Source organism: Siphateles boraxobius, unplaced genomic scaffold (assembly GCF_051911475.1).
Source record: "Siphateles boraxobius isolate OS27281-9 unplaced genomic scaffold, OSU_SipBor_1 130, whole genome shotgun sequence".
In the NCBI taxonomy this organism is placed as follows: Eukaryota; Metazoa; Chordata; class Actinopteri; order Cypriniformes; family Leuciscidae; genus Siphateles; species Siphateles boraxobius.
This window is the reverse complement of record NW_027508734.1, coordinates 6,373,025-6,390,000: the sequence shown is the minus strand read 5'-3', so window position 1 is coordinate 6,390,000 and position 16,976 is coordinate 6,373,025. Positions and strand designations below refer to the sequence as shown.

The 16,976-nt window shown below is 41.1% G+C and overlaps 1 protein-coding gene across 1 annotated transcript in view; it reads left to right on the top strand.

The window, feature by feature from the left end:
- Window positions 1-16,450, top strand: part of chrnb1l (cholinergic receptor, nicotinic, beta 1 (muscle) like) — a 17,780-nt gene extending 1,330 nt beyond the window's left edge. The window contains exons 2-11 of the mRNA XM_077227634.1: window positions 56-189; window positions 490-534; window positions 1,391-1,500; window positions 1,826-1,934; window positions 3,723-3,870; window positions 4,066-4,251; window positions 5,197-5,420; window positions 5,514-5,692; window positions 15,804-15,945; window positions 16,118-16,450. Coding sequence (XP_077083749.1) covers window positions 56-189; window positions 490-534; window positions 1,391-1,500; window positions 1,826-1,934; window positions 3,723-3,870; window positions 4,066-4,251; window positions 5,197-5,420; window positions 5,514-5,692; window positions 15,804-15,945; window positions 16,118-16,258 — 1,418 coding nt within the window. The 3' untranslated portion in view covers window positions 16,259-16,450. The remainder of the gene's footprint in view (window positions 1-55; window positions 190-489; window positions 535-1,390; window positions 1,501-1,825; window positions 1,935-3,722; window positions 3,871-4,065; window positions 4,252-5,196; window positions 5,421-5,513; window positions 5,693-15,803; window positions 15,946-16,117) is intronic.
- Window positions 16,451-16,976: the final 526 nt, after the last annotated feature.

Below are 16,976 nucleotides of genomic sequence, written 5' to 3'. Positions count from 1 at the left end.
AGTTAATTACATGTTAAAACAAAACAAGTGTGTGTTTGTGTGTGTGTGGGTCCAGGGGCGTCCGAGGCTGAACGGAGGCTACTGGAGGATTTGTTTCAGGATTACAACCTGAAGGTGCGACCGGCACGGACCTGGAACGAGCGAGTGATGGTCAGAGTGGGAATGACTTTAGTGCAGCTCATCAGCTTGGTATGACACACATAACACTCACATACACACACACACATCTGATCCTCTCTTTATTTATTCTTTTTTCCCAAAGCATTTCTTTCTCTCTCTGTCATCGCTCACACAGTTAGTGTTGGGTGATTTTGGAGACCGGCGGCCCGTCTGCCTCTGACCCACTGCTTCAGAAACATTTCCCTGACATTAGAGAAGCATTAGCACTCCAGCTTTCCAGTCATGCATGCAGCATTAGCTTCCATATGGAGGACTGACAGCATGACACACTCGACACACACTAATGTCACTATCTCTCCTCTCTCGCAGAACGAGAAGAATGAAGAGATGACAACAAACGTGTTCATGAATATGGTGAGAGGCAGAGCGTTTATCTCATCCCTTCTAACCGCTGGTTATTTTACGCCTAAATTGACTTGTCACTTTTTATATCTGCAAGTAATTTATGGATTTTCTTTTCTTTTTCTCAAACTGTCTCATGTGCTTTCTTCTGATGTAGAGCAAATAAGCGTGCTCGTGATGCTCAGTAGAATGATGCTGTGTGTGTGTGTGTCTGTGTGTGTGTGTGTGTGTAAGAGAGAGAGAGAGAGAGAGAATGTCTACTTAGCTAAGAGAATAAGGTTTGGGGACAAATTTGTTCCAAAATGATCTGTCAAAATGTAAGGGACAATATCCTCATATATAAATGAGATGTCCTCATTGGACATACCATTAAACTTAATATACACTACCGTTCAAAAGTTTGGAGTCAGTAAGTTTTGAGAAAAACTAAACTAAATTAATATTCAGCAAGGACGCATTAAGTCAAAAGTTACAGTAACTTTTACATTGTTTTAAAATATATATATATTTTTAAAAAATGCTGTTCGTTTGAACTTTCAGTGTTTATGGTTGTATCATGGTTTGCACAACAGCTGTTTTTTACATTGATAATAATCATAAATGTTTCTTGAGCAGGACATCATCAAATATAGGAACACTGGAGTAATGATGCTGAATATTCAGCTTTGATCACAGGAATAAATTACATTTTATTATATTATCTCATAGAAAAAACACCCATTTCAAATTGTAATAATAATTCACAATATTCCTGTTTTTCCTGTATTTTTGAACAAATAAATGCAGCCTTAATGAGAATAAGAGACTTTTGAATGGTAGTGTGCATATATAAGCAGTTTGCATGTATGCATCTCTCTCTCTTTTCCAGGAATGGATCGACTACAGGTTATCCTGGAATCCTGAGGATTATGACAGTATTGACGTTGTGCGAATTCCTCCCATAAAAGTGTGGCGTCCTGACATCTACCTAATCAACAAGTGAGAACATCCTCATATAATGCCACACTGACAACATTTAAAGGGTTTTTTTTTCTTTTAAAAAGCATGATTTATAACAGGACACCAGCCACAATTTCTTTCTTTGTTAATATGAATGGAAAACAAATCTATCTATATTCAAGATGCACTGTTTAGATATTTATACTTGACAAGAATACATTTTTGCAGGGCAATCTAATAATTCTTTAGGAACTTGCTAAATCTCAAGAAGCCAAATTCAAATAGGTATTTGGTTTAAATGACACTAAAGCATCTAAACTGCTCAGGGCACATGGACAATGCGGTGTTCTCCCTGTGTTTACAGTAATGATGGTCAGTTTGACGTGGCTCTGTATGTGAACGTGCTGGTGAGGAGTGATGGGACCGTCTCCTGGTATCCGCCTGCCATCTACCGCAGCTCCTGCTCCATAGAGGTACATGTAAACATCGTAGTGTCTCTTGCCACTCTTAATCCAACCCATTCACACACAGTTTTGTCACAACCTCAATGTTGCCTCTTTTTGACCCTAGGTCATGGAGCTCGTAACAGTTCACATTAGAGGAATGTTCTGGGATCAATTGAAGTATACTTCCGTTGTAAATGCATTGAATGAACGAATGTCATACATTTTCGACAGAATCGTTTAACTTGTACTGAATCTTGAACATTGACTGTTGGCATATTACTGATTTAAATGCCTAAAGCTATGGGGTGCAGTTTCAGAGGCTAGTAATATCAAGCTAGCTTTGAAAGCAGAAGAACCCATCCTCTCTTCAGAGCGTCTCAAAAAGCCAGACCTCCTTCACATGAACACACACATGAACGCCTGTTTACATTCACTTTAGATATGACCGGTAACCGATATCACAGCCGGAGCAGAGTCTGCAAAGCGTCGCGACATTAAGGCTGGGTTTACACTGCAAGTCTTTTTACACCGCAGAAAATGTTCATTTGATGATCATGAGAGGAAGATTGTAAGTGTGAATTACCTGCATGCGTCTGTAGGTAATTGTGAAGCTTGTTAGTTTATTTACAAAAACAGTAATGTAGCTTTCTATGGAAGCTTGTTTCCGCCACAGAATAAAAAATAAAAAAAATGTTTACATCTCGCGAGTTTATTTCTTGCAATTGGGAGTTTAAATCCAACAATTCTGACTTTATAACATGCAATTGCGACTTTATATCACGCAAAGCTGACATTTCTTCTGAGAATTGTGAGATATAAACGTGCAATTGCGAGTTATCAGGAAAAAAAGACATAATTTTTTTCTCAGAATTGCGAGTTTATATCTCACAATTTTCTGACTTTATAACACACAATTGTAACTTTATATTATGCAATTCTGACTTTATATCTCGCAATTCTGACTTTACATCTACCGTTTGCATGTTATAAAGTCAGAATTGTGAGATATAAACATGCAGTTCTGAGAATTTTTTTTTTGCTTTTTTTCCTTAGAATTGGACTTTATATCTCGCAATTCTGACTTTATATCTCACAATTCTGACTTTATATCTCACAATTCTGACTTTATATCTCACAATTCTGACTTTATATCTCACAATTCTGACTTTATATCTCACAATTCTGACTTTATATCTCACAATTCTGACTTTATATCTCACAATTCTGACTTTATATCTCACAATTCTGACTTTATATCTCACAATTCTGAATTGCGAGATGTAAACTCACAGTTGTGAGAAAAAAAGCCAGAATTGTGGCAAATCCTGTCGCCCTCTGGAAACCGGATATACGTGTTTTGACACTTAAGTTACCCTTATATCTCAAAACATTACAATAATATTGAGCGTACACAACTTACAGAGCTCTAGTTGTAACACCTGACTGCTGCAGATTTTATTTCGGCGTTGATAGTGTTGCCATTGAAAGGTATAAATCCGGGTAGAACGTCACGGGTTGCCATCTCTTTTAACTACTGTAGTTATGGCGTGAACGCAGTATAAGCTCATTGTTTTGGTTCAGGAGGAACTGTAAAAGGCGACTGATGTTTGTTTGTGGCGCTCAGTGACTGACGTCTGTCTACAACTTTGGATAGCCTCATAAAACACTCTGATGTCTGTGAAAACAGGTGCGCAGACGTATGGAAATAAATATGTTGACAGGCAGGTAGAACATCCTATCTGTCCTTAAATATATTGTATTGTACTTTCTCGTTCATTTTACTGTATTTTAAAGTTGTGCTCTCCGGCACTATAGGTTGCATACTTTCCATTCGACTGGCAGAACTGCACAATGGTGTTTCGTTCCTACACGTATGATTCGTCAGAAGTGGACCTTCAGTACGGTCTAGATGAAGATGGCAACGAGCTCCATGAGATAGTTATTGATGAGAATGCCTTCACTGGTTAGTGTACTTCCTCTTAAATGTGACAACTTCCTGTCCAACATCATAAATGATGCAAGAATGTCAGTGTTCAGTATATATGTACATGTATAATAATAGTTTACAGTTGCCAAGCAATGTAGCAACTTGGCACATGGCACACTCTCTCCTTCCTTCTGTCTCGTTTTCTCTCACTAGTCCTCTCTCTTCCCTAAGAGAACGGCGAGTGGCAGATTTGTCACAAGCCCAGCAGGAAGATCGTCCAGGAGGACCTGTATGAGGACATCACCTTCTACCTGATCATCGAGAGGAAGCCGTTGTTCTACATCATCAACATCATCGTGCCCTGCATCCTCACCAGTGTGCTGGCCATATTTGTCTTCTACCTGCCACCTGGTGCAGGTGCCCATCTTTAATTAGAAAATCAAAACGATGACTGGTTTATGTTCAACTTTGCTGTTTTATGAAACACCCTGACGATTTAAAAAACACTACCATTCAAAAGTTGATACGTTGTTTTCTCTTATGCTCACCAAAGCTGCATTTATTTGATCAAAAATACTGTAAAAACAGTAATATTGTTAAATAGCTTTGCAATTCGAAATAGTTGTTTTTCTACTGTAATAGATCTTAAAATGTAATGTTCTCATTATTATTATCAATGTTAAAAATAGGTGTGCTGCTTCATATTTTGGATTCTTTGATGAATAGAAAGGCTAATTTGTTATTTGAAGTATAATTATTTCAGAGCATTATAAATGTCTTTACCAATTATAAAAGTATTGATGTCTTTAAAAAAAAAACTTACCCCAAGCCTTTGAATGGTAGCTTTTTTTACAAGATTCAAAAAGTATTTAAGGTGTATACAAAATGTGGATGGCAAAAAAAATTATAGTTATTTTAGTTTTATTATAATTGTATTAATATTTTGAATTAACTTTTATTTTTATATTTTTAGTTTCCACGTTGATTTTGGTTTAATTTTTTAATAATTTCATTTATTTTTATTTTTATTTTTATTTCAGTTTTAGATTTATTTTTAGCTTTTATTTATTTCCAGTTGATAATTTTAGTTTATTGCCAAGGCAACATTTCTCATTTTCGTTTAGTTTTTCATCTAATATTTAACTATTTATTTTATTTCACCTTTATTTCAATTAACAGAAATGTTTTTTATAACATTTTTTAGTTAACAGAAAAAAACCTTTTTGTCTTTTGTCGGCCTCATTTTTAAATTTGTCTCCATGGACCAAATAATAGTTTGTATGTTTACCTATACAGAGGTTTAATGGCCTGAAATATGTCCGTGTGTACAGTATAAGACGTGATTTCTGACCTCTCCCTCAGGAGAGAAGATGACTCTGTCCATCTCCGTCCTCATTGCTCTCACTGTTTTCATGCTGTTGTTGGCTGACAAAGTCCCAGAAACATCACTTGGCATTCCTATCATCGTTAAATACGTGATGTTCACCATGATCCTGGTGACGTTCTCAGTCATCCTAAGCGTGGTGGTCCTGAACCTCCACCACAGGACTCCCAGCACACACCACATGCCCGTATGGGTGCGAAAGGTGACGCATCTTGATTTAAAGAGCAGCTTTTTTACATTATTCCATCCAATTACTCAAAACTGAAAGCATATCCTGTCATCTAACATTCTGCAGGTGTTCATCAACTTGCTGCCTCGTTACTTGGGCGTGCTCAGGCCCCAAACTGTGGAGCCAGTGGAGGACGAGACAAAAGAAAACGTCCCACTGGGTTGTTTGGACCAAGGCCTCAGACCTGGAGGTGAATATTTCATCCGAAAGATCAACCCAGAGCTGGTAATGCCGTGGAGAGGAAGGTGAGTGTTCAACATTTTAGTTAAAATCAGGCTGGTATTTCAGACACAAAATAAGCTGCTTCTGTATGTAACAATTTGTGTGTCCTCTAACATTTTTAAAGTCCCCCTGTAGTCAATAATTTCAAAACTCATGTTTAAACGTTTTTTCCTTGAAAATGCCTTTAAATAGCTTGAATGTAACTCTACACCCTTGCCTCATTTAGTATACGCAGTTCTATGAATATGCAAATGAGCCCCGCTTCCACTCACTCACACCAGGGCATCAGTCCACTTTTAGACACGCACTTGCGAACTTCCCTGAGCACTTCCCCTCGGGTGAATCCCTGCTGCCATTTTGAAGTGCGTTCCACTTCGTGAAGTGAACGAGGGAAGTTTATATGGACAGACCCTCATTCCCTCGATTTTGACTGAGGGAGCGAGTCTACTTCATATGTACACTTCAGGCAGTTCCATATACCACAATGCAACCCGATTCTGCAGAACCACTGCAGATCTAATCTAATCACCACCATCAAAAACAACTCTATGATATATTAATTCGATTTTTTTATGTAAAACAACCCAAACACACCTATATACACTTGGATGCTGCATTTAACAAATTCTTAAAGGGAAAAAAATTGTAAATAATAAATCAACTCCATAGCTGATTCCAAGTGATCAAGGGCTTAGGACGTTCTAGTTCAGCCCATTGCAGTTTCCGGCAGTAGTGGGCACTCGTGCACATAGTGACGCACATCCAAGTGAACGAGACGGAGGGAAGTTAGCGAGTGAAGGGCATGTCAATTTTGGACTGGAACGCAGCCCAGCTCAGAGATCCACTCATGACGATCACACGTTGATCTGATTGGTTACAAGGTAGTTTGTGACGTCAGAAACACCAGCGATTTCAAACCAGGTTTTTGAGACTGTCTTTGGTTCACTGCAGTTTTAAAAGAGAAAATACTCAGCAATGGTGTTGACTTATGAATTTACACATGGTTTGTCTTAAATGATATTTAAAACACCACATAGACATATAAGCAACATTAGAAGCTTGATTTTCACCACAGGGGTACTTTAAGTTTATATGTGATATAAAAAAGCAAATGAAATAGTATGTACAATGTTCTGTAGAGTTGTGTAAAATAATGTCTCTGTAGTTAAAGTAGGTTAATCGATTCATTAAATCATTCACTCAACTGATTTGTTCAAATGGAACGATTTATTCAGTAACAAAAAACAGTTCTACCGTGTCTTTGTTTGCAACTATTTTTTGTCCGTGAAATAGAGCAAAACAGGCAATATTGTGTCTAAAATGTAAGTCACTTAATATTAACTTCTTGTTTATTAAACTGTTTTGCTTTTTTTGCAGTCTGCTGGCACAGTATTTGGGGGGACGGCACTCTTTGTGTGATTGCTTAACTATATCATGATATAAATATAGCCTAAAAGACTGCTCAATACAGGGGCATTTTTTACTGCGTTTCTATAGAGTAAAAGGGTGTGTTTTTGGGTGTTTGCAAAGTGAGGGTCATACTCAATAATGTCTGATTGCACATCGTTAAAACAACAATTACAATAGTATCATAGACTATATATGCCTATTGCACACCCCTACTCTTGTTAGACACAGTTCATGTTCACAGTGCATGAACACTCACTTAAACAAAAACACACTTAGATGCCAAATCAATAACAAGAGTATAATGTGCTTGTATCATAATCTGCTGGTGTTGGCAATACTGCTCACTTTTAAGCAACTCATAAACGCGGATCAGGGCGGACGGATGATGAAAGTCTGTGTGCTGGCTGTTCCTCCTCTCAATCCAAGGGCATTTGATCTCAGCCCAGTTAAGCCCAGTCACCCCTCCAGTCGCCAGAACATAAGCTCTTGTTGAGCTGAGGCATTACAGTGAAATGCACACAAGAACAGCAGGGGAGGCAGAGGGTCGAGGATGCACATAAATGGATGAATGGGAGGATAGACAGATGGATGGGTTTCTCTGAAAACGTGTAGAGCGTACAGAAGAGAAAGGGTCTCCATCTGTCTGTGATAGACATGACAAACTGTCTATTGCCCTCCTCGTCTGTTTGAGAAGGGTTCGTGTCGCTGATATAGCGTGTGCCCTCTCTTTAGCCCATCTAACAGGTGGTCTTACAGCTTTATTAGAGTGCTAAGCTCACAAGTCCTTTAAGAAATGCCGCCGGTCTTGAGGGCTACCGGATAAGAAAAGTGATTTCAAGGAAAGTTAATTTTTATTTGGGTTTGGGTTTATTTGTTCAGAAATGACAATCCATTGTTATTAGCAGGTGGTACTTGCTAGCAAAAATTTGGAGCAACCCTAAGGCCTAAATAACCCAAATTTCTTGCTTATGTCGTTTTTGTCACTAGTGATTTAAGTGTGTCTGATGTTTGCTTGGTGTGAAGAATGTGTAATGAACTCAGGCCTGCCTGAAAACAGGGGTTTGGAAACCTGATTCGCCACTGGTATGAAAGCAATAAAGACGGATTTTAGGAGGTTAACTGCTTTTGAAAATGTTGATTTGTATTGTGATATTTTGCAAGCAGAGTTGCAAATGTATTTCTCATTGCTTCTTATTAAAAACAAATATACTTTATGCATTTAATCTCACTTTATTAACAATGTCTTTGCTGTTGACTTTCGATGATCCAATTCAACCATACTAAAAAGCATGAGTAAAAAAATGTTTTTTGGGGAGTTTTCTCCTCCTGAGTCCTTAACAATGGGATTTTAGTATTATTTATTCACTATTATATAGTAGGCCTACTTATTAATATTTTGAATTGGCGTATATTTATATTTTCAAGTCTATAGCAGCCTGCCTTCTAACAATCAGCATCCTTAGAAACGTTTTGAACAACTTTGAAAGTCAGTGGAGAAAGGCTTATAGTTCATCATAACATCGTAAGATAATAGATAATTCACCCACTGTATAGCTAAATCTTCCTGATTTTTAATATCACCCGATAAATAGCCTGTCTTCTCTTGAGACTCCACTGCTTCAGAGTGATCATAGTTAATGATGTGCTAAAGCCCGCCCACACGTTGATCTGATTGGTTACAAGGTTGTTTGTGACGTCAGAAACACCAGCGATTTCAAACCGTGTTTTTGAGACTGTCTTTGGTTCACTGCAGTTTTAAAGAGAAAATACTCAGCAATAGTGTTGACTTGTGAATTTGCACATGGTTTGTCTTAAAGCATATTAAAAACACCACATACACGTATAAACAACATTAAAAGCTTGATTCTCACCACAGGGGGACTTTAATAGTTTCTGCAATAATGATGCAAATATACCGCAGGAAAGAGCCCTGTCACAAGGGTCGTGTCAAAGTGGTTCATTCTTCTGCAAACTAGTTCCCTTATCGAGTCGGTCTCTCGACATTACGAATGGGGAAATCCATTTTCCTCGAATCATGAAGTCTGATAGAAGAACTCTTTTGCTTGCAAATAGCCAATGGCGGTCCCGCCACCACCTGATTGGCTGACACTGCTCAATATAGGTGACGGCGGGTGCCAGAAACCTCAGAATCTTTTTTCTTCACTCGAGTCTGTTTTCACCGTTGATGTACGCATTCAGAGCGGAGTATATTAAGGAGTTTTAATTCCCCTCTCGCGTTCCGGTGGATTATATTATGTCTCTTAGTCGCCCGTGTGGTGGACCCATTGAATCCCCGGACGCACACAACTTGTGTGCTGTGCCTGGGTCGGGACCACGCAGAGGCGGCACTCGAGGGATCGGGATGTCCTGCCTGTGAGGAGCTTCCCATCAGATCCTTCGTGCAAGGCTGGCCGTTGCACGTAGCGACGACCTAGTGTCTCCTGCCTCTCCCCAGTCTGCCGCCGTCGAGCCGCGGACCGGGAGACGGCAGAGATCTCCATTCGCGGGTTCTGTTGAGGCGCTGACGTCGGCCCAAGGTCCACGCCATCCTCACGTGGCAGAGCCCGTGAGTTACTCTTGAGGCCATTTACCGCCCTCTTGAGGAAGCACGGGAATTATCTCGTTCGGTTACGACGATGACGACGCCAATAGTCCGAGTCTCCGTCTGAAGGCGCCCTCGCCTCTTTGGATGCGGAGCTTATGGCCATTCTCACTGAGGCGGTGGCAGATATGGTGCTGGAGTGGACAGCGCCCAAGGAGCTGCCGTCGGAAAGGTGGCCTCGGCGCGGGCCGTAAAGCTGAAGCGAGAGGCAGTTCAGGAAGTCGCTAAAAAAAAAAAAAAAAAAAAAAAAACAACGCTCCTGATGTGCGTGTCAGGGAGGAAAGAGCGCGGGACGTGTTCGTCGGACCGGTGCGAAGAGGGCGTGTTCCCGCCCAGAGTTCGACGAGAATGTGTTGTTTCTGAAACCGCTGTGTTCTGTTTCAATAACAAGGTACATTACATGTCTCAGCAAAAGAGCTTCTCTCCCCAACATTATTACCCGCCTCATAGACGGGAGACGCATCGCAGAGCGGAAGCTCGGGGAAACCCGAGGAGATGGCTATCTATGTCCCCGTGCATGATGCCGCGGACGAGCTATACCATTTCATATAGCAGTCAATGCTTTCCCGGTGGCTGGCGCCCAGCCCCCGCCGCAGCATTCATTGCCCTGTATGGCGATTCTGATTACTACACAGTGTGTATTCACAGTTGTTGCGCGATGCAACTGACGCTGTGTTACGTACACACCACACTGTTATGTGTAAGGATTTATGCCATTATATATTGCCCTGTGTCCTTCAGTGCAATGGCTATTCTGACTACTGCAAGTACGTGTTCACAGTTGGTGCGCGATGCAACTGACGCTGTGTTACGTACACACCACACTGTTATGTGTAAGGATTTATGCCATTATATATTGCCCTGTGTCCTTCAGTGCAATGGCTATTCTGATTACTGCAAGTACGTGTTCACAGTTGTTGTGCGATGCAACCGACGCTGTGTTACGTACTCACTACACACTGTTATGTGTAAGGATTTATGCCATTATATATTGCCCTGTGTCCTTCAGTGCAATGGCTATTCTGATTACTACACCGTAAGTATTCACAGTTGTTGCGCGATGTAACTGACGCTGCGTTACGTACTCACTACACACTGTTGTGTAATGATTTATGCCATATATTGCCCTGTGTCCTTCAGTGCAATGGCTATTCTGGTTACTACGCAGTACGTATTCACAGTTGTTGCGCGATGCAACTGACACTGTGTTTATGTACACACTACACACTATATGAATTTGCCGTTGTATATTGCCCTGTATCCTTCAGTGCAATGGCTATTCTGGTTACTACGCAGTACGTATTCACAGTTGTTGCGCGATGCAACTGACACTGTGTTTATGTACACACTGCACACTATATGAATTTGCCGTTGTATATTGCCCTGTATCCTTCAGTGCAATGGCTATTCTGGTTACTACGCAGTACGTATTCACAGTTGTTGCGCGATGCAACTGACACTGTGTTTATGTACACACTGCACACTATATGAATTTGCCGTTGTATATTGCCCTGTATCCTTCAGTGGAATGGCTATTCTGATTACTACGCAGTACGTATTCACAGTTGTCGTGCGATGCAACTGACGCTGTACACACTGCACACTGATATGTTTAATGATTTATGCCTTATATATTGCCCTGTGTCATTCAGTGCAAATGGCTATTCTGATTACTACGTATTCACAGTTCGTGCGCGATGCATCTGACGCTGTGTTACGTACACACCGCACTCTGTTATGTGTAATGTTTTATGCCATTATATATTGCCCTGTGTCATTCAGTGCAAATTGCTATCCTGATTACTACGCAGTGCGTATTCATAGTTGTCGTGCGATGCAACTAACGCTGTGTTTGTACACACTACACACTGATATGTGTTATGATTTATGCCTTATTCTATTGCCCTGTGTCATTCAGTGCAAATGGCTATTCTGATTACTACGTATTCATAGTTGTCGTGCGATGCAACGGACGCTGTGTTTGTGCACACCGCACTCTGTTATGTGTAATGATTTATGCCATTATATATTGCCCTGTGTCATTCAGTGCAAATGGCTATCCTGATTACTACGCAGTGCGTATTCATAGTTGTCGTGCGATGCAACTAACGCTGTGTTTGTGCACACTACACACTGATATGTGTTATGATCTATGCCGTCATATTTTGCCCTATCCTTCAGTGCAAATGGCTATTCTGATCACTACGTATTCACAATTGTTGTACGATGCAACTGACGCTGTGTACACACAACGCACTGATATGTGTAACTATTACGCCGCTATATATTGCCCTGTATCCTTCAGTGCAACTGGCTACTCTTTTACTGTGTAGTCACAGTTGTTGCGCGATGCCACAGACGCTGTGTTATGTACATATGTGTCTATGATTTATGCCGTTATATGTTGCCCTGTATCCTCAGTGCAGCCGGCTATTCCGATTAACTACGTATTCACAGTCGATGTCGCTATGCCTCTGACGCTGTGTTTTTTTGTACACAAAAATGTAACTATGCTTGTGCATTGTCTCAGTCGTCGCTACGGCGACTTGCATTGCATCTGTGTAGATATTGAAGCGTTATGCTGCCCTTCAATGTAATGGACCATTGTGTACGCATATTCATGCCGTTTCGGTCGCTTCAGCAACTTGAGCTGCATTATACACACAGATGTTTAAAATGTGCACACGGATGTGTTATGCTGTTATGTTGCCCTCTATCATTCAGTGCAACAACCAGCTATCCTATCTAACTGCATATTCAGTTTGTCGCTACAGCGACTACACTGCACTTATGTACGTATAAGGACGTGTGTTGCTATTTTGTTGCTCTGTTTCTTTCAGTGCAAAACTAGCTATCTTAATCTACTGTGCATACTCACAGTTTCTGAATGTATGTACGTACACGGATGTGCAATTTACCATGTGTTATGCTGTAATGCTGCCCCGTTTCCGTGCAGCTAGCCATCCCGATCGAACTGTACATCTCAGTTTCTGTCTCTACGTAGTTCTGTCGCTACGGCGACTTATGCTGCGTTATGTACATGCATGGATGCGCTACAGCGACCGATGCTGTTACGTACATGTGCTATGCTGTTATGTTGCCCCATTTCCTTCAGTACAACTGGCTATTCTGTGCTAACTCGTCTACTCACAGTTGTAGCTACGGCTATGTGTTTGTTGTTTACTGAGGTGCTATGCTATTATGGGGCTATTATCTACTGCGTATATTCATCAGAGCCCAGGTGGTTGCAATTCCAGCATTTTGCCCGGATGAGGTCAGTGTTTCAGAGTCTCAGAAGTACGCTTGTGCCCCATGCGTGCCCTGCGTGCTTATGTGAACAGAACTAGCCAGTTTCGAACTTCAGAGCAGCTCTTCGTCTGCTACGCGGGTGCTAAGAGGCGGCGCGCTGTCGAAACGGAGGCTATCTCACTGGATAGTGGAGGCTGTGCACTGGCTGGCTTATGCTTCATGGGAAGCCGTTTCCCTATAGGGGTGCACGCCCACTCCACTAGGAGTTTGGCGTCATCATGGGCGTGGGCGAAAGGCATGTCTATTCAAGACATTTGTTTTGCGGCAGGTTGGTCGTCTCGTAATACCTTCGCGAGATTCTATAACTTGAATATCCCTTCATTCGCACCACATGTCTGTCAGTGCAGGGAGAGAAAGCTGAGCTGTCGTTGGACTAGGCTAGACTGCCCCGATGGCGCGCGCTCTAGCCACGGTTCGACTAGTCGTCAGACGGTGCGAGTTATTATTAGCATAGCTATCATGTTCACTATATTGTGCCCTTTGTTATGTCCGCATTCATAGCCGGCAGTATTTTCCTAAGCACCAATCACTTGCTGCAATCTCCCTCCATTCAGTTCAGCGTGCTTAGCTTGATGGGAGGGGCCTTCGTTGGTGCAGATGCCGAGTTGGCTCGGTGCCAATAGATGTTTCAGCCAGGTCCGGTGTCTGTTCCTGAGAGCTGGGCGGGGTTTCTCCCACACGGCGGGGGTTTTATTGTTCCCCATTCGTAATGTCGAGAGACCGACTCGATAAGGGAACGTCTCTGGTTACTCACGTAACCGTAGTTCCCTGAGAGGAGGGAACGAGACATTACGTAACCTGCCGTGTGGGAGGGACTCTCAGTCTCCTTACTCTCGTTCAGCTAAGATTCTGAGGTTTCTGGCGCCCGCCGTCACCTATATTGAGCAGTGTCAGCCAATCAGGTGGTGGCGGGACCGCCATTGGCTATTTGCAAGCAAAAGAGTTATTCTATCAGACTTCATGATTCGAGGAAAATGGATTTCCCCATTCGTAATGTCTCGTTCCCTCCTCTCAGGGAACTACGGTTACGTGAGTAACCAGAGACGTTTTCCAGCAACAGAGTAGTTATATATATTCAGTAATGTTGTTGAGGTCGTTTTTTGAAAAGAAAAAAATATATATTTTTGGTGGTGCTTTTTTTAGCGTGCGGCCAACATTAGACTTTTAGCATATTAAAACACTCTTCGAGAAGTCGCATTCAGTTCCATTCCTGGCTGTTCCTGAATGCAAAAACATGCTCGTCTCGTCAGGATCAAGTGAATTTGAAAGCAGCCTTAAAAGCTTGGTAAAAGAGTAAGTTAGCTTGTTGCTCTGATGTACTCGTGTTCACTGATATGTTCATTTAACTGTCTGAAGAAACAGATGGAAGGGTTCTTAGTGCAACAGTGTGGAATATGAATCTGTGTTGAATTTATGCAAAAGTATTCACATTCATTACTCAGGTAGAAGTATAGATACTAGGGTTTAAAAAGACTTCTGTAGAGGTTGGAAACTCAAGTAAAAGTACTGGTTCCAAAACTACTTAAAGTATAAAAGTATAAGTAATGTAAGGCAAAAAAATGCCATTAAGGACAAAAGCTTAGGCCGCGCCACATGGGCCTATAGTGCACTACCCCACCCCCTCAAAACACATTTTTCTAAAGACCATAATGACTATAATGTTATATTAAAATGTTAATGTTGAAAAATTTGGGATGCACTAGACTACCTGTTTCAGCCACATATATGTCCATTGTAAATGAATGCATTTTAGTACAATGCAAATAACATTAAAGAACCATATGTGTAATACTACATGTGCAGGTGCAATGGATCGCGTACAAACCAATAGGGTGTCGGAATGGTATATGTTTATACTTCTCATCCAACCACAATCAAATTCACTCTGATTTATCTGGATAGTTTTTTTGGGGGGGGGGGGGGTTTGCACGATGACAAGCCAGAATGAAAACAAGCCGAAATGAAATAGGAGTAAGAGGCTATTTTTAAAATGTAAGGAGTAGAAAGTACAGATAATTGCGTGGAAATATAACTCCAGTAAAGTATAGATACCCAAAATGTCTACTTAAGTAAGGTAACGATCCTCTGAATGTATGTGCATTGTTTGTTTGTGTAGCGTACAGGTCTGTGTATGTAATCATGTCAGGATGTGTGTTTATTAGGTGTGTGCTTACAGCAAACGCACATATACAGTGTGTGGAAACAAACGCTCCTGTCTATACCAGTGTGCATCTCATTGACCATGCATGTCATGTGCCGGACATGTGGTGCTCTCTGTATAATCCCTGTTGGAAAAAACTCACCCTTGAAAGAATGGGAATGTGAGAGAGGAGAGGTCAGTCCCAGACACAGCACAGCGCTCATTCATTCTGCAGTGTGTGACAGACTCATTCCCACTATAGCACAGAGCAACACAATACTGACCTCTGCAACGCTACTGTACAACACGCCACTGCTTTACAGCACAATGCTATACATGTATTAGTGATGCATACTAAGCACTATTTCTCATACTTTTTTACTATGCTTTAAGGCAAACCATGTGTAAATTCATAAGTCATCACCATTGTTGAGTATTTTTTCTTTAAAACTGCAGTGAACCAAAGACAGTCTCAAAAAACGTTTAAATATGTAATTTTAGTGATCAAAGATGAGTTTTAATGGATACAAATATTTTCTACAGGGGGACTTTAATGATAATTGTCATATATTTTAATAATCCACTTAGTCATTTGTGTTGTGTTGATGCACTCATGAACTTTTGTTTAGGGTTAATTATTCTTTATTTGTATGTGTGTGTGTGTGTGTTTTAGTCATAATGAGAGCACTGTGAAGTTGCAGAGGTTCTCAAACAGTGACAACTATTGTCTGATTCTGCCCCCGAATCTCAAATCCGCGATCGCCGCCATCAATTATATGTCTGAACAATTGAAGAAACAGGATGTGGATGATACTGTAAGTCTATAAACACACACACACACACACACACACACCTTCCATCTCTCTTTTCCACACATACTCACAGAAACACAAAGAACGCTTTGCTGAGGCTCTTCCTCTTGGTCTGTCCCTGATCCTCATGATGCGCTGAGTGAGAAGAACATGTCTGTGTGTGTTGTGTGTGTAGATGACAGATGACTGGCAGTACATCGCTGTGGTTTTGGATCGGCTCTTCTTCTGGCTCTTTGTCATCATCACTTCACTGGGAACACTGGCCATGTTTCTGGATGCCAGTTTCAACTACACTCCTGACCAGCCTTTTCCATGAGCACATCCCTGATCAAACAGCCGACACACACTGAACACACAACACTGGGACTCAAGGGGGCGCCAGAGAATCCTCTCTCTCTCTCTCTCTCTCTCTCTCTCTCTCTCTCTCTCTCTCTCTCTCTCTCTGTCTCTCTGTCTCTCTGTCTCTCACTCTCTCTCTCTCTCTCTCTCTATCTCTCTCTCTCTCTCTCTGTCTTTCTTACTCCCTTTCTTTCTTTCTTCCTTCCTCCCTTTCTTTCTTTCTTTCTTCCACCCTTTTTTTCTTTCTTCCTTTCTTCCACCCTTTCTTCCTTCCTCCCTTTCCTTCCTTCTGTCTATCTTTTCCTTCCGTTTATTTCCGTCCATCCAGCTATTCCTTTCTTTCGTGTTCCTTCTGTCCATCCTTCCTTCTTTCCTCCCTTCCCTTTCTTTCTTTCCTTTCTTCTTTTCTTTCCATCCATTCAGCTTTTCTTTCCATTTGTATATCCTTCCTTCTTTCCTCCCTGACTTGAAAGGTGACTTCCATTTCTTTTCATCCATCTGTCCTTTTTCTTCCGTCCGTCATTTCTTTTTCTTCCTTCCTTCTTTCCTTCCTTCCTTCCTTTTTTTCTTTCTTTCTTCCTTTCTGTCCTTCCTTCCTTTTCCTCCTTTCTTTCTTTCTTTCTTTCTTTCTCCCTTCCTAAATTAATGTTTCCATTTGTTAGTTTTATATATATATATATATATATATATATATA